Source organism: Plecotus auritus (assembly GCF_963455305.1).
Source record: "Plecotus auritus genome assembly, chromosome: 3".
In the NCBI taxonomy this organism is placed as follows: domain Eukaryota; kingdom Metazoa; phylum Chordata; class Mammalia; order Chiroptera; family Vespertilionidae; genus Plecotus; species Plecotus auritus.
The window spans coordinates 106838287-106856741 of NC_137772.1; the positions used below are offsets into that span (position 1 = coordinate 106838287).

An 18455-nucleotide genomic window follows, 5' to 3' on the forward strand; every position below is an offset into this window, starting at 1 on the left:
CAGACGCCAGTGCAGACCAGTTAAATCAGAATCTCTGGGGGCAAAACCCATGTATCAGACCTTATATTAGAGACTCCATGAGCTTAATGCTAGAGACTTCTTTGAGCTTCAGTTTCCTCATTAGTAAAATTAGGAAAATAATTGGAGGTAAAACATAGTTCATAGAATTAACACATTGAGATGGACCTTCATCCTAGAGTATCAGAAAATAGCATGGGATAAGATAGGAATTATACAAAGGGTATGTTTTTAGTTGTAAGTCTTCTAGATAGTTCCTTAAATGTTATCCTTGCTTTTAGTAAATGTTTTCAGGGAATCTGACAGGGAAAACTGAAATGACAGCAGAAGTCCAAGTTCTAGAAGGAACTGTGGATCCTGATTGTCAGCAAAGTGAGACCATGTGTAAAAATGTGTACAAAGCAGGTTGAGAAGGTAAAAGTTCCTGCTGAGACATGTATATACTACCTAGGAATATGAATGAGCAACTTAGTTTTCCAATGATAATAGCCAGAAGTCTTTTTTTTTTCTTTACCCTACTGAGTTGGAATTTTTTGATATAGGGTCATATGGTTTGGAATCAAGGTAAGTAATTATTTGTTTTTAATAGCATCCCAGCCCCCTCAGATATAGGGACAAATTTGCTCACAGTCACCAAGTTATCTTGTAGTATACTAGAAGCCCAGTGCACAAAATTCACACACTCGGGGGGGGGGGGGATCCTTCAGCCTGGCCTGTGCCCTCTCACAGTCTAGGAGCCCTCGGGGGATGTCTGACTGATGGCTTAGGCCTGGGGAGCAGGCCTAAGCCATCAGTCAGACGTCCTTAGCACTGCTGCAGAGGTGGGAGAGGCTCCCGCTACCACCATTGCGCTATGAGCCCAGATTTTGGCTGAGCAGTGCTCCCCCTGTGGGAGCGCTCTGATCACAAGGGGGAAGCTCCTGCATTTGAAGCATAGTAACATCCATCTTGTATATATATAAAAAAAAAAACTGCTGTTTGAAACTCTCTGCTATTGTTAGATAGTCTCTAGTCCTGTAAACTCTGTCACTTTAAGACAGTCTTTTATTCTATAAAATGACTTTGTTTTTAGTTCAAATAATAGAAAAAGATAAACTTAACTGTCTGACCTTGCAAGCTAGCCATCTAATGTAATAAACTAAAATAGACTAATACTGATAATAATTCCAAGTACTAACTCATTATGTATTTAATGTTACAACTGTCTGTAACAATAACTCACATAGAGCCCTTTGTAATATCTGCAAACAAAGAGGCTTGAAAGTATAAATATGGAAAAACTTCCTGTATGGGTTGCTCAGAGATTTGAAAAAAGACATCTCCTTCTGGGCTGCGTGCAATAAAAGACTCCTAATTAATTGGCTCATTAAGGCGTCTTGTATCTCATTCGCTGATTTACAATACAACATTTGGAGGCCCCTGCGAGATAAGAGACAGGTGCCTACCTTCACCTAGTCTTGGCCTCCCCTGCCTGGCTGTCAGGCCCTGAGGATCTCTAGGGGAGGTGCCACCTGATGAAGTTCCAGTGCCCCAGAGACACTTCTCTGTGGCCGTGACAGCCAGACAAGGGACACCTGACATGCCTCTGCATTCTTTTGGAGTCATCAGAAAAACCTTCTGGAGGTGAGTGAATTCAAATTTGATTAAGGAATTTTGAGTTCACTTTGCTGTTTGGGACTAGCAACTTTGTTACTGAGAAGGGTGACTGGACACAGTCTTAACTCCTCTGGTAGGTTCTCACTGAGACGTTGGTCAAGAATTTTGGGGCATGTGTGCTGGGAGTGCCCCCACGTCCATTTGGGGAGTTGGGCATTGTTTCAGTTATCTCCTCAGCTTCCGTTTGGGCTAATCTACTGAGAGAGTGTGAGTATGGATGTTTGTCTGTCTTGACATAATTTTCTGTTCATTAACTGGTCTATAAATGTAAGTGTGAGAGCCTGTGTAAAAGCAAAAGCTACTTTGACTTATTCTGCACTTCTGTTGATTTGTCTGGCTAAAACATATGATTTATTTAAGGCTGGGTGCTCTGGCAGATTGCAAAAACTCCCAAGCAGCTGCTGGGACCTCCTTTTTTCCAGGGTTTTTTTTTTTTTTTTTTTTTTTTTTGCTCTCTGTCAGAGAGGGAATCAGCCCACTTAGATTTGTGATTTTACTGTATTAGGTTGAAATTTTAGAATTCTGGGGTAGATTTAAAGGTATAAATTTGTGAAAGGGTTTCGCCCAGAGAAAACAAAGGCTGGCTAGGTTCCAAGATTGCTTGTAAGAAAAGCAAGAGAGAAGTCTTTTCAAGTTAACTATTTGCAACAAAGTAGTAAATTTCAAAGAACAAATAACCTGTTATTTATGGCTTTTTTTATCTCTTTTGGTGGACAGAGACTTCAAGGGGCAGGGCTTGCCAAAAACTCCCACAGGGCGGAGAGATTTACAGGGCCCTGCCCCTTCCTGTGACATCATAGTTCTGTGTGAGCTCCCCAAGGCAGAACTAAGATTGAAGTAGGAGGTTTCTGGCTCCGAGCCTAGCAAAATAAATTGTGAGACATCAAAGAGAAGGGAATCCAACTATTGTTATTATAAATAGCTATCTATGGACCCCGTAAACCCTAGTTGTGCATCTTGTGCGGTCTGTTGTCTTCGTGATTGTGTGTTTTGTTTGACTTGCTGTTTTTAGTCATTTATTAGGGCCCTCTTAGAAGACATAGCTTGGTTCCACCCCCCTTCTGACACCCGTGATGGTGTCTGTGATTGGATTGAAAACCATTTCCTTCAGGGGACCTTCCAGGATTTTGATCTGCAAGAAATCTCCTTACACACCCTTATCCTCATCTGCTATCTTTCCAGGCTGACTAAGAGTCATTTTTCTCCACAGGTTGGACCCCAGCCTCCTGGAGGGAGGACTACTACAACAATGGCCTGTAGTTTTCTTCAAAATTCCCACTGTTTCTATTTCCCCCCTCTATAGGAATTGTCTTCCTCTAACTCACAATAGAAAATGGAGACAAGCAACGGGCCCTAGGATCTATAAAAGTAACCAGGGATAAAGCTGGTAAACTTTCCCATTTGCAAATGTACTGAAAGGATTCAGTACCTGATGCTGCTGGAAGAGGAGGGGCTGATGTCCCCTTCCAGTGCCTTGAACTGTCCCAGAGAAGCTAAAAGATTTAACCCCTTAGGCTAAGGGCTGAGCCAAGACACCCGGTTAGGAGGTGGGGGGGCAGATGCCCTGTTCTTACTTACAGAGTAAATGGCTAATGAAGGGGGTGGGGCATCAGTGGGGAGAGCAGGGAGACATAGGTTTTTGTTGATTTTGCTGGCTGCAAGCTGCTTTGCTGGTGTCCTTGGTTTTCCACTTATCTGAGTTGTGCTAGATCAAGGCTGCAATCTCTTCCAGGAAAGAGGACAGGTGGGCCGGAAAGGGCCTGAAGCCCAAGCCACCACTGCAGGAGCACTTTGCTATGTGCAAACCATCTCTCCCTGCAGCCCCGGCTGTGTTTGGCTCGCCACTAGGAATCAATCAGTGATGAGAGACAGGGATGGCAAGGCCCTGTAACTGATAAACAGGGTTAACTGGAGAGGGAAAAGGGAAGTCATACTCCATAAACAAAAGAGCTAAGAACAGCTCAGAACTTCCAGACTCTCGCAGAGAGTAGGAGTCTGACTGAGGGACTGGCTGTGACCCCATTGGATTAGGAGGACTGGAGGCTACATATTGAACTTATAGACTGCAGTTTGCTAGGCAGAGGTCCAAGCCCAGTTGTATAGGGGTTAAGCTGCCTCTGTACAGCAAAACAACTTTCTCCCGTGCCAGAATACATTTTAGGGAAATTGAACAGGCTGTGTTTGTGGTTAGAAAGAAAAACTGGCCACCATACACAGCCCTGACAGTGGCCTGCAGAAAACTGTATAACAGACTTAGATAATGCCTATGTCTTCATGGACATGACTCCAGGGAGACAAGGACAGTTTTGCTTTGTGTAGGAAGGTAAAAATGGACTTTAGTCACCTCCCTGAGATGTTTGTATAGCCCTACCATGTGTCATGTATGGTAGCAGAAAATTTGGCTGCCTGAAGTGGCCACAGTGTCAATAATTGTACTTCATTATGTTAATATGTTATATTAATCTTTAATTCTCTTGCAGATTTGAATGCAGTTGCCAAAAGGGCAGGTACCCAAATGGACAAAGAAAAATACCCATCAGGTTTTAGTCTCTATTGAGAAACAGTTGGCAGCCTGTATACTGCCTTGCAGGCCTGTGTGACCATGCCCATGTCAGGGGTGGCACCAACCTCAGCTTTAGGAAACTGGGTGAGGCCTGTTTGGAACAGAAGGAAGCAGTGAAGTGGTGAATACTAACCCTCTGTTACAGGAATTACAGACCTTGTGAGACATGTGAGACCCTGTGAAGGAATAAAGTTCCCTTAGTCCATTCTGATAGGGCATGTCAGCTCTCCCAGAGACCATATGTAGTTTAAGGACAAGTCAAGTAGGGGGAACGCTACTACAGGGACAGCTGTAACTGTCTATTTGAATATAGACACATTTTGAATTTCTTCTTGCCATTTAAAGACAGTTACTGTTTTGTTATAATACATTTAGAAAAATATTACTCTGAAGAGTCCATGAAAAGGACTGGCAAGGAAAATGAGAAGATCTTAAAGCAGGTCAGTATATTTACCTCTTTATATAATTCCCCCGAAATTTGGCAATGCTTAATAAATCATGGAAATACATTTCTTTGCATAAATTCAATAAGACCGGTTTCCAATAGTGGTTTTATTGACTGAAAACTTTGACTGGAGTATCATGTTTCAAAAAGCCCTGTCTGAGCTCTGAAGACTTGAAGCCAATAAGAGTGCCATGAAGAAAGCCTGGTATCCTGCTTGGTAACCCTGAAAATATATGAAACTGAAGCGTCAGGCCCATGCCTTACCATTGCTGGTGGTTGGTCAGAGTAGAAGGGGAGCAATAAGAGCACCTCTGCATCCCTGCAGAACCCTCATGCACTCTAGGCCACAACGAGTAGGAGGGCTGTTGAGATAGGCCTTAAAGCCTAGGGTGTGGGCCCAGGTGGAGTCACTGCAGGTGAGAGATTCACCTAACTCAGCAGATACTGCAGGCAGGCCTGACAGCAGCTGGATAACTTGGCTTCCTGGCCCTACGGGGCACACTAAGTTTCAAACATGAAATTCTGGCAAAGGTAGTCAGTTACCATTCTTGTTGTATTTATGCAAGCAATCAGGCCAAATTGAATACAATAGATAAATTGGTCTTGATTTGGCTCTTTTGATAAACATAGAGGTAATTTTGAGGAGAAAAATTCTATTTCAATAGAGGTTATTAAAACTGAAATGTTTTCTTTCCCTTCCACCGGACCATTTGTTACAGTTTGTCTCTACCAGTCACAAGCCCACCTCCTTCTGTGCCCAGGCCTCATCGTCCCTTTGACAGACAGCAAGGATCTCTTGGCTCTAAAAGAAAACTCCATCCCCCTTCAGCATGGAAGTAGTCAGAGGACCCCACTGACATCCATTTTCCCTGAAAGAATTCAGAGCCAAGATCCTTGAGGTAATATATTAGGCAGTAAGACAGGCATGAGCAGAGCAAGGACGATGGGCCAACTAGTGCTACCAAATGTAACTAAGTCTTTCCACCTCTCTATATGTAAGACAAGGGGACTCCCTGGAAGCAAGAGGGAATGAGGCTGCAGATGAAGCAGCTCGGGAGGCTGCCCTAAAACCAGTGGGGCCTCTACAGATTCTAGTAACTCTTTCAGACCCTGACCTACCCACCTCACCAGCTTACATGGAAACCCAATCTAGAAAAGCTAAAAGCCATAACCAATCTTTATTCAAGTTCTTATAGGCTTTACAGTGTACCTGGAAAGCAATCCAGAAGCACATCCGAGACGCTATGCCTGTGCCAACTTCTGATCTGGTCCATCCCTTCCACCCTGGTGACTCTGTTTGGGTAAAGAAATTTACCACCCAAGGACTGACTCCTACCTAGAGGGGACCAACCACATACCATCATCCTGACCACCCCCACAGCAGTCAAGCTTGACGGGATCCCAATGTAGCTTAAGACAGCACAGGCAGAAGGATTCTCTAAAGATAAAACTTTCACATGTGCCATATTATTAATTCTCTTTATATAACTTAGTAAAGAAAACCTCAAAGCTGGGTAGGTAAACAATGTTAACAACCCCCAAGAGTCAATGATTTTACTCATTTACATAAAACCCGTGGGGAATGAGGCACAGTAACCTCCATCTTGTATAAAAAAAACTGCTGTTTGAAATTCTCAACTATTGTTAGATAATCTATAGTCCTGTAAACTCTGTCATTGTAAACTCTGTCACTTTAAGACAGTCTATTATTCTATAAAATGACTTTGTTTTTAGTTCAAATAATAGAAAAAAGATAAACTTAACTGTCTGACCTTGCAAGCTAGCCATCTAATGTAATAGCTTAAATAGGCTAATACTGATAATAATTCCAAGTACTAACTCATTATGTATTTAATGTTACAACTGTCTGTAACAATAACTCACATAGAGCCCTTTGTAATATATGCAAACAAAGAGGCTCAAAAATTATAAATACGGAAAAACTTCCTGTATGGGTTTCTCAGAGATTTGGAAAAAGACATCTCCCTCTGGGCTGCGCGCAATAAACAACTCCTAATTAATTGGCTCATTAAGGCGTCTTGTATCTCATTCGCTGATTTACAATACAACACATTGAGCATCTGTCCTCTGGTGGTCAGTGCACATCATAGCAACCAGTCATTCCGCCATTCTGTCAATTTGCATATTAGCCTTTTATTACATAGAATATTCACATCCTGCTGGATCTGGTTCCACAAGACATTTCTTTACCAGATTCCTCCAGGATGGAGCTCTAGCTCCTCCTCCAGGAAGCCTTCCATGGCACCCTCCCCACAGAGGCTGGTGGGGATAGCCCTTCCCCCATTGCCCTGTGACTATCTGGTTGTATCAGACAGAGCTCCTGGAGGGCAGGCCTGATAGGCAGTGATTCTCTGATGATAATAAGCTTAAAAATCTAAAATCAATCTATGAGTGTCTTTCCTCTATGGTTTCTTTATAAGCCTGCAAAGGCCACATTTCAAATTCAGCTTTCCGGTTTATTCTCTGGTTAAACTTTTAGTCTTTCTAGGGCAATTGGACAATTTGTGGACCATAGGCTGTTAAATAGCATGCATATCAATCAAAACCAACTGCTACCACCAAGAGAGATTGCCTGTGCCTCTTCCACCTGTACATCTAAGAGAAAGGTGTCACGCATAACACCTAGGTAAGTTACTTTGGAAAGGTTGCTAACTTGTAAGAACAAGCATTATAATGATGACTATGTACATAGAAAGTATTTTGTAATAGTCACAGTGCTTTCAAATACAGAGGGAGGGTAGATGTAATGTGGTGCACAGGAGTTTAAAGCAAATGTGCTTGGAGTGTGGGCACATGGCTGCGAATTTTAACTCAATTACAAACTTAGCTACTTTGGGCAAGTCACCTACCATAACCTCAATCTTCTCATCTGTAAAGTGGATATAATAATACCCATCCTGCCTATCTTGCAGGCTTATTACAAGGTTTACATGGGATGCTTCCTAACCCTTCCCACTTCATGGAAAAGGATAGATTTCATTTAGGGTCCTGGAGTAAATGCAAAGTTTGTGAGGCTGGAGGTGACCACTCTGGGCTCTGGTTACCTGCCTAACTATTCCAAGGGCTGAGGGAATGAATATATTTACATAGTTGTATACCAATGCAGAAGCTCTGCTATATAAAAATATTTAAAACAAACCTTAGCTGTATATCTATACATGCTCATATTCACATACATTCTCCTGTCATATACTTATAAACTTCCAGTGGGGTGTGAGGAATCAGGTACAGATGTGTAAAGTTCCGGAACCAGTCCAATGGCCATCAAGTGGCAAACCAGGAACAAGATCTCAATGTTATGTCATCTCAGATGTAATCTGTCTCAACCCTATGCTCTCAATCACACTTTATCATAAAAAATTAGTTATTTTGGAAAACATTACTTAACTAATTGCCAAGGTGATAATTCAGAGAAGTGGAACATTTTATTGCCTTTGACTTATAGCCAAATCATTCAAAGCTATAGGGAAGATTGCAAAATTTAATCAAAAGCTAACAATTTTATACTTGTCCCTGTCTGTGTCCATGTCCATATCTACATCCAAATCTATATGTCTTCTATTCTAACAGTAAGAACCATTCAACCTTGTTATGGACTTCCATATGTCAATTGGGATGTATGTCTTGGTTATACAGTCATTGGGAAGAACATAATCACTTAATGTATATAAGGTACTTAAAATAATTCTGGGCAGACTCTAAGTTAGGCACACTCTAAGTATTAATTATAAATATTCAAAACAAAGCTCTTCAATCACTCATAGGGCAAAAAACTAATGACTCTGCACTGCACAATTCCTTCATAGCTAAAGAAATACCATCAGACCCTGGTACTCATATAATGGCAGCAGCATCTGGGAGCTTTTAGAAATTCAGAGCTTCACATCTACTATGACAGAATATGCATTTTAATGAGATCCCCAGGTAAATTGTGAGCAGAGGCAAGTTTGAGAAGTGCTGCTTGGAGTACTCCAGGCTGTATGCAGAAACTGTTTGGTCACTTGTATTTTTGGCAGAAATGATACAAAAGTAGCACTAACTCAGAAAATCTGCTCCATTTTATTGATGTATTCAGCCCTAATCTGGGCCACAGAATGTAGGTTGTGGGGTGAGGGTAGTGATCATGTGCCCCTCCCCAGTAGAAGATGAAATCAGAGAAAATGCTTTGTGTAAGGGACCATGAAAGTGCGTATCAGAGTGGGTATGTCATGGCCCTCGTGGAACAATTCTGCAATTCTGCAACTGTTATGGCATATTTTCGGGAAAATAACAAACACATTTTAAAAAGAAGGTGACATTATTAAGGAAATCTGAAATTGTAAATATATGGAAAGGAGGAAGTCACTTACATTTACCCAGGGATGCTCAAGGACCTGCATGGCTGAAAATCGCTGATCAACATTGACCAACAGCATCATGGTGATAAGCTCCTGTAAAAAGAAACATTCAATTCCATTTGTCTAACTTTTAAGGTCAAAGATAAAAGCCAGAAGTATTTTTTTCCCTTTATCCCACTGGGTGTTTTTAAATGCATAAGTTCTCTTTTATTTGGAAAAGCTCTAAATCTTAAATATATGGTGTCCCAAAAAATGTATACACACACTTTGAATAATTATAAAGGCAGTGTTTATAAAAATACATTTCATTTTCAAAATTAAGCTGTCAGCTGTTAAAGTGTGTATACATCTTATTGGGACACACTGTATATCAATTCAACTTATTCACAGTTACCTAATACCTTTAGAAATTAAAGGAAAGGTGAATATTTGGAATTATAAAAACATAGCTTACAGTGGGTGGAAAAAATAAAGTGAAATTAATATTAAAATCAATTTAATGAAATTATTTTTAGTAGAAAAAAACAAAAACACAAGTTAAAGAATTAAAATTTATTTCTTTTTCTAGCATTTTTCACTCTAAAAATAAATTTCTAAATTAATTTAATATAAAAATCAAATTTTAAAAACACTAACTAAATTTTCTTTTGACAGCTGAATGTAAAAATGTAGTTTTCCCCCTCAATTTCAGGATGGCATATTTAGGTATGAAAGAAAGTTATAAGAAAAGACATATAGAACTTCCAACAGCTAGTTGTTAAAACAAAAACTATTTTTTAGTAGCCAAAGAATTCTAAGAAAAATTGCTTCAAAAATTTCCAGATCAATCAACACAAATAAAATAGAACTATTAAGCAGTAAATGATTTATTGGTTCTGAAATACATAAAACTTTCCCTTAAGCTCAAATTTATCTGGACCAGGAAAGCACAGTTTGGATTATAATGATGAGTCTGTTATACATTTGTCAACTTTGAATTAGAAGTTATGTAATAAAATGGTTATATGTATTTTCTCATTCTTTACATTCATAGGCTCTGAGCACCATTCCATGATGGGGATAATTTATTATTACTTTTTAAATCCTCACCCAAGGATATTTTTCCCATTGATTTTTTTTTAGAGAGAATGGAGGGAAGGGTGAAGGAGGGAGAGAGTAACATTGATGTGAGAGAAACACATCAATTGATTGCCTCCCCTTTGCACTCCAACCAGGCCTGCAACTAAGGTACATGCCCTTAACCACTGGGAATCAAACCTGAGACCTTTGGTCTTTGGGCCTATGCTCTAATCACTGATCCAAACTGGCCAGGGTGGGGATAATTAATCTTGCCAAAGTAAAGATCTACCTTTACTTCCTAACTGGGGCCAAGACTTATTAAAGCAACTATGCAGCTGTGGGCAAACTACGGCCCGCGGGCCGGATCCAGCCCATTCGGCTGTTCTATCCGGCCCGCGGAGCCAAAAGAGCGGAGGGTTCTCTTGCTCTCCCCTCCGCTCCTTTACTTTGAATTTATATTAGTTCACACAAACACTCCATCCATGCTTTTGTTCCGGCCCTCTGGTCCAGTTTAAGAACCATTGTGGCCCTCGAGTCAAAAAGTTTGCCCACCCCTGAACTATTGTCTGTGATGCTCTTTGCCAGGTGCCATGGGGGTGTAGGAGATAGTCCTATCTGTCAGTGACTTTCAGCTCTTATGTTCATGGAGTGATGGCATGTTATGGAAAGAGTTGGACAGGTTTCTAAAAAGCCTGTTCACAGGTGAAATCACCTCCATGCCCACCTCAGCAGATTTTTCCCACCTCTTTTCACTTTTCCTCTGGCACCTTTCTCAATTCCCCTAATTTCCCTAGGTCCAGAGGTAGATTCTTACACAGTTGAAGAATATGAGAAACTTGGGCCCAATATGCATAATTTTCTATGGAAAGTGGCCAGGCCTAAGGAATAATATTTTAAATTAAATTCATACTCAGGACACAACAAAAGAAAAGTTATATAGATTGAATAATCAAAAGATAATTATTTCTTAAGATCAATTTTTCAAAAGTTTAAGTCAATGTTTAGAGATATAAGTTTAAGAGATCAACTAAAATATTTTGTTGTGTTTTTTTTTTTTATCTCGAAGTCTAATCATGTCTCAGCACAAGATTTTTAGTGTTCTTAGAGGTTGATCTTTAGTTTTAATTGAAGAAAACCATATGCCTTGTTCCCCACTTCCTCTAAATCCTGGTTGTCTTTCAAGATCCAAATTAAATTATAGCATCATCATGATGTATTTCTTAATAATTTCAGCCCATGTTGAGCTTCCTCTACTTTGGTTAACTGTTTCATTCATTCACTCATTCATTTATTTCACTTATTTGTATTGAGTACCAGTTATGTACTGGTGACTAGGCACTAATGATAGAGTAAAGAACAAAATAAAAACATCCTTGTCTTCAAGGAATTTGCATTCTAGTGGGAAAACAAATTATACAAATAAAATATATGCACCTATCTATATCTATGTAGATGGACATAAGGGTGTAAGTGCTATGGAGAAAAATAAAGCAGACAAGGAAAATAAGATGAGCCAGGTAGGGTTTTAGAACTGCACCTGGAAACAGGGTGCTTCTGGAAAATATTCTCTGAGAAGATAAAATTAAGTCAAGACCTAAAAGAGTTGAAACAATAAGCTGCACAGAAATCTAAGATGGGCTGAAGCCTGGTGTGGGTAGGGCATTGCAAGAGCCTATAGCAGGGTAAAAGGAATGATAACAGGGAGAGATGAAACCAGGGAAGCAGAGGCACTTGAGAAGTTGAGATGGTTATAAATAGATGAATTGATGACTTTGAATCTTAGAAAAACTAGCAATTAAACTAAAATGTGTACAGAAATCATATTTATAATATCATTTAGTCTCTTTGTACATAATAAATCAGAATCAACAATTCTATTAAGACACACAGGCTATAAGGAAGAGGAAGGCACTAGAAACCTACCTTTGCAGAATCAGAAACATTATCCCAATATGGAGAAGGAAAGTCCATTTGTCCCATCAAAATCTGGTCAAAAAGCACCTCCTGGTCATCACCACTTCTGTTTAGATGAATGACAACAGTAAGAGAAAAACAGGATTAAATTGTCAACTCAGGATATTTTTATGCATTGGAGCCCTTCCTTTCCCCATAAATGTGTAAAATGAGTTTTAAGCGATTCAAAATGTTAATATGGAACAGTTTTGGTAAATTGCGATAAAATGAGTTTCTAAAATATAGGAAGAAGATATATGGAATGCATGTAAATTAGCATGCACAACCTGAAAAAATAATAGCATTATAAGTAAAATTCTTATTATTGTCTTTTTGTGCTACAGGGTCCTTGGTGCAAGAAGGCTGATCAGATCATTCCGAGAATAGAGAAATGCTTTGTTGGTGCTAAATAAAAGATTGCTGCCCATACCCACGAAACGGAGGGAAGCCGCACAGCAGGATATACGTGATTACACCAGCTGCCCAGATGTCTACCTTGAGGCCATATCTGAAAAAGTAAGTGACATCAGAATTACAAAGTCAGGCCAGGACAAATTGTGGGGCATGGCAAAATAGGCGATTCTCCTATTCTAAACCAAAAAACTGAACCAGACAAAATAAAAAATCCAACAACAAACACTAAACTTTAAACCCACCAAGTAAACAGAATTCAAGAAAAGAATACAAAAAGAGAATATCTAAGGCACATGAATAAAAATCAAAGTAATGCATGGCTAGGCTCGTATCCAGATATCAGTAAGTGAAGGGTTTCAGCAAAAAGCCTTATTATAGCCATATCAATTTTACTTTATGTTCAAGTACAAGTAATTTATTTGGCAGGTGATCCCAGGAAAATCCAGCTAAGGAGTGGGGAAGTGAGACAGAGAAGGGAAGGAAAGTTATCAAACCAGTTACTAATGAGGTCAACTGGAGCTGAATCTCCCTAGAAGCTCTGGGAGACTGTGGAAGAACAGGAACCTCAGAGTTACCCCACAGTATTGTGAGGAGGCTGGGGTATCTATATACTCATTCCCAACAGTCATTGGTATGGCTGCTGGGGTGGATGTTAATTCCTTGTCACTATAGCCTTTTCCCTACTCATTCAGGGAGAGCTCCAGCAGCTCAAGGGAGCCCCTAAGAAAAGAGTTGCAGGTGCTGTCAGGTAGAAGTTATGAAATAGGTGGTCTTGAGGGTATACAGGCAGAGCACTGACAGCATCTACTACTTTAATCATCTTCCAAGTCCCATTTCAAACAGTATGCTAATACTTATCAAGACATATATTTGGATAGAGATACTTCATAGAGACCTGTAAAAATAAAACTCATGGATGATAACCAAACCTCTTCCTAAAAAGTAGATTTCATCTTTCCCCTAGCAAAATGTTTAGTGGAATTGTTCACATGGAGCAAAAAAAAATTGGCGTGAGTTACTTGCCACTCTAAAGCAACCCTTTTGGGACATCTGTGTTTTGTTTTGTTTTGCCATCACCATTTATCCTCTCTACACTCTCTTTCACCTCTACTCCTCCCTCCTCCGGCTCACCACACTGTTGAGTTATTTATCTCTCTCTTTTTTTTCTTTTTTGCTGAATTCCTCCACCCTACCCCTACCACCAACATCAGATCTGTCTGCCTGGTCTCTACCTATGAGTTTGTCTCTATTTTGCTTAGTAGTTCAGTTTGTTCATTAAATTCCACATATGAATGAAATCATATGGTACTTGTCTTTCTCTGACTGACTTATTTCACACAACATGATGCTCCCCAGATCTATCCATGCTGTTGCAAAAGGTAAAATTTTCTTCCTTTTTATGGCTGAGTAGTATTCCATTGTGTAAATGTACCACAGCTTTTTTATCCACCCATCTATTAAAGGACACTTAGGCTGCTTCCTAATCTTGGCTATTGTAAATAATGAACATAGAGATGTATATATTCTTTTAAAATAGTATTTTAGGTCTCTTTGGATATATTCCCAGAAGTAAAATCCTGGGGTCATAGGCAGTTCCATTTTTAATTTTCTGAGGAAACTCCATACTGCTTTCTACAGTGGCTGCACCAATCTGCATTCACACTAACAGTGCACAAGGGTTCCCTTTTCTCTACATCCGCACCAACACTTGTTGTTTGTTGATTTATTGATGATAGCCATTCTGACAGTGTGAGGTGATATATCATTATGGTTTTAATTTGCATTTATCTGATGATTAATGACATTGAGTATCTTTTCACATGGCCATCTGTAGGACCTCTTTGGAGGAGTGTCTATTCAGGTCTTTTGCCCATTTTTTTAAATTGGGTTGTTTGTCTTTCTTTTGTTGAGTTGTATAAATAATTGATATATTTTGGATAGTAACCCCTTATCAGATGTATCATTGGTGAATATGTTCTCCCATTCAGTGGGTTGTCCTTTCATTTTGTTGATGATTTCCTATGCTGTGCAAAAACTCTTTAGTTTGATGTCATCTCATTTGTTTACATTTCTTTTGTTTCCCTTGCCTGAGAAGGGAAAAATATTGCTATAAGAAATGTCTGAGAATTTACTGCCTGTTTTCTTCTAGTATTTTTATGGTTTGGGGAAGCTAACATTTAAGTCTTTAATCCATTTTGAGTTTATTCTTGTGTGTAGTATAAGAAGGTGGTCTAGTTTCATTTTTTGCACATATCAGTCCAATTTTTCCAACACCATTTATTGAATATATTCTCTTTAGACCATTGTATGTTTTTGCCTCCTTGGTCAAATATTAATTGACTATAAAGGTGTAAATGTATTCTGGGCTCTCTATTTTGTTCCCTTGATCTACATGTCTGTGTTTTATGCTAGTACCATGCTGTTTTGATTCCTATTGCCCTGTAGTATAGTTTGACATCAGGTAGTGTGATTCCTCCAACTTTGTCCTTCTTTCTGAAGATCAAGGTTGCTATTCGGGGTCTTTTGTAATTCCATATAAATTTTGAAATATTTGTTCTAGTTCTGTGAAATACGCTATTGGTATCTTGATAGGAATTGCATTGAATTTGTAGATGGCTTGACTGGAATTCATATCAATTTTAAAATAATGATGTGATGGACCCTTGAGACTATCTAACTCTCTAATTTTAGAAGTAATAAATACTTATAGAATGTTTTCCAATTTATAATGCACTGACGTAAGTTATCTTATTTTGTTTTCCCAACAACTCTGTTTTACAAAATAAGTATTATTGCTTATTTTATAGAAGAGAAAACTGAGGTTCAGAGGGGTAAATAGGTTTGTTCAAAATCACCCACTGGCAATGGCAGAGTTGGGCTCTAACCAAGGTCTTCAAGAGACCTACCAAATCCTCCCTCTATTCTACACCACTCCCTCCCAGCAGGCCTCAAAATACTTACAATAGAAATGGAGCAATGCCTAAAATAGCACCCTGTGAGAGAGGTCAGGCTGGGCTACAGATGTGTTCTTCCAACTCACTCAAATTTGATTAATAGAAAAGTCCTCATTACCTCACATCTCACCTTAGGGGTTTCCCTATTGAAATTCCCTTATCATCTGTTTTGTATTTCTGCCTTTCTGGTCTATGGTACAAGCAGAAAAACTATCTCCAACTAATCACAGTGGATACATCCTAGTCCATTAGCTGTGGTTTTATGCTGCTGATAGGAAAAAAAAAAAAAGTAGGATTGTATTCCCTTACTGCCCCACTCTTTCCTAATACTTCTGTTTACATATAGTGCTTCAAAACCCTGCCTATGATGCTGGTGAGAAATAGGGATCTTTATAAAAAGAGCATTTTACTTATCAGACCTAAGTTAAATACTGACTCACTACTATCTAGTCATGAACTTACATGATATTCAATTATCCAAGCCTGAATTTATTCATCTGCCAATCAGAAATCATACCATCTACTGGAAGAGTAAGAATTAAGTAAAGGAGCTTAGTTTCTGGAAAAGAATAGGTCCTTGGTAAGTATTAGGCCAATCTCCCTTCCTTCCCCATTCTAGAAATTTTCATTCTTCTTTATACTGCTGCAGATAGAAACCAGCACATTCCCAGTGACCCTGTGATACCTAAGGGTGTTCGTACCTCGCAGATAATCAATAGTGCCAAGAGGGCCAAAATGGAACCAAGTCTGAAGAATAAGGCCAGCTGAATGAAATAATGAAAGGAGATTGTAATCATGGCACACCATACAGCAGTGTTTGCTTCTTTTATTTCCAAAAGTGAGTTAATTACCAACACTGTATGTTTTTCTGTTACTCCAAACATTTTTTACTCTGAGGTTAACAACTGCTGTTCTATCTTTAACAAAGGCCAAATGGAAGCCTTAAATTGCAGTAATTGGCAATTTGATTGGGAAAACAGAGAAAATGACTTCCACTTTCAAGTAAAAAAGAGTGAAAAAAAATCCGATAGCTAATTGTCTGGATGGGACAGAGCAGTACTATTTCTCCTATTCTTGAAGCAGAATAGTTCTTTGGCAAGCACATCCCACAGGAAGCACTTACCCAGTCTCTGCAATGATTTCTGGAGCCACGTATGTTGGGGTACCACAGACTGTGTACAGGGGGCCATCCACAATGGTGGCCAGTCCAAAGTCACCCAGCTTCAGTGATTTGCTGCCATCTTGGTGTTCATACACCTAACATGAAAGTAAAAAGTGAAATCCCCTTAATCAAGAGCTCAGAATCTCTTCCCTGAATAAACGAGGAGCATTGTGGTTTAAATTGAATGTACTTATGATAAAAACTTCATATAATTATGCAAGGTTATGCATATGAGAATATCGTTCTTTAGATTACTGCCAAATTAGAAATATGTTGAACAACCAGCAAATGGAAATCTGTTAAATAAATTATGACACATTCATACAATAAAATGCTCTATGACCAACAAAATGGTGATGTAAATGTATTGAAATGAACTATGTTTGGAAGTGAGGACAGCAGATTTCAGATTGGTTTGCATTAAATGTCTATTAAAGAAAAAATAATGGCAAAAGAAAATGAGAGGCAATGGTGTGTCTGAATCTGGGTAGTAAAATTATGGGAGTTGGATTTTTGTTTTGCTTATCTGTATCCGATATTTCTATAATTAAAGCTGATTTACATAATACAATGAAATATAGAAAGTCTCTAGTGAAATATCTCCAATTTCTGAAAATAATTACCTCTTTCTTTTAATGCAAGAAGCTTTAAAAATGCAATTCTTTAGTAACTGAACAGAAAGATCTACATGTATATTAAAATACTTTATTTTTTAAAGTAAGTAACTGAAAGGGATATTAATATTTCATTTCACCTGTGGCAATTTGGAAAGATTTATCAAGTGTGGAGTCAGCATTCTGCCCAGGTTTCCTTATTAAGGCAGTAAAAGTCTCCAGACTTTCATCCCACAAATTAAGAGAAAGGTGCATGTGACCATAGGCAAGCATTTACACTGATTTAGTTCTAGCCCAGGATCAAACCAAATGGATCTGCTCTAAAATGTCTCCCAGCCCTGGATAGAGTTTTGGCCTGAGGACTGAACTCAGTGGATAGAGTTTCGGCCTGAGGACTGAAGGGTTCCAGGTTTGATTCCCAGTCAGGGCACATGACCGTGTTGCAGGCTCGATCCTCAGTAGGGGATGTGCAGGAGGCAGCCAATCAATGATTCTCTCTCATCACTGATGTTTCTCTCTTTCCCTCCTTCTCCCTTCCTCTCTGAAATAAATAAAAATATATTTAAAAAAGGCTCCCAAACAATGTCTATTATTTCAAAGAAAAGATCAAAAGGCATTCAGAATTCTGATTCAGTGCCCACATTGAAGTCAATAAGGTAAAGAAAGCAATAGTTAAAGGCTAGTATTCCCAGAAAAGGCAGGAGATGCCTTAAGGACATGGCAAAGTTTTCCTTGTACATCAAAATAATTCTTCCAGCGAGTTGAGGTCTACATGTTCTTCTGTTATCACTCTATGATCATGTGTACTTGCTCCAGCAGTTTGAACCTCTCAAACAGCAAGGCACATCTCCACACATCAGAAGTGTTGTTACCATTCCCACATCATGTCTGCTTTTTGGAAAAAGTAGATTAACTTTTCATTTCACTGCAGCATAAAGTGCAGATGTTTGGCTAGCTAAGCTGCATTATCAGCAATAATCATTTGTATCTAACTGTTTTGGCAGAGTCAGATAGTCAGATCATCCTCTCTGGAGAGACTGCATCTTTTCTGGGTAGAAAAATAGTATTTTACTATTTTGTTTTTCCACACTCCAACACTCGGAACATGGAGTCTTCTCCCTAAGGATATGACTATGGTCAAATGGAAGCTGCCCTTTTGCAGGTGCCCAGAGGCTTCACCAGCACTTGGGTTGTTAGGATAAGAACAACTTTGTGTACTTAACAGATGTGGCTTTGCCCAGTTGTTATCAGGGATGGAC

At 39.2% G+C, this 18455-nt stretch overlaps 1 protein-coding gene across 9 annotated transcripts in view; it reads right to left on the reverse strand.

Moving 5' to 3' along the window:
• Window positions 1–18455, reverse strand: part of DCLK1 (doublecortin like kinase 1) — a gene marked incomplete at its 3' end in the record, with an annotated part of 521814 nt that overhangs the window by 26668 nt on the left and 476691 nt on the right. For all 9 annotated transcript variants that reach the window (XM_080660910.1, XM_080660912.1, XM_080660909.1 and 6 more), the window contains 4 exons: window positions 16544–16677; window positions 12483–12560; window positions 12023–12119; window positions 9053–9133 (listed from right to left, as the gene is read on the reverse strand). In XM_080660910.1, coding sequence (XP_080517036.1) covers window positions 9053–9133; window positions 12023–12119; window positions 12483–12560; window positions 16544–16677 — 390 coding nt within the window. The remainder of the gene's footprint in view (window positions 1–9052; window positions 9134–12022; window positions 12120–12482; window positions 12561–16543; window positions 16678–18455) is intronic.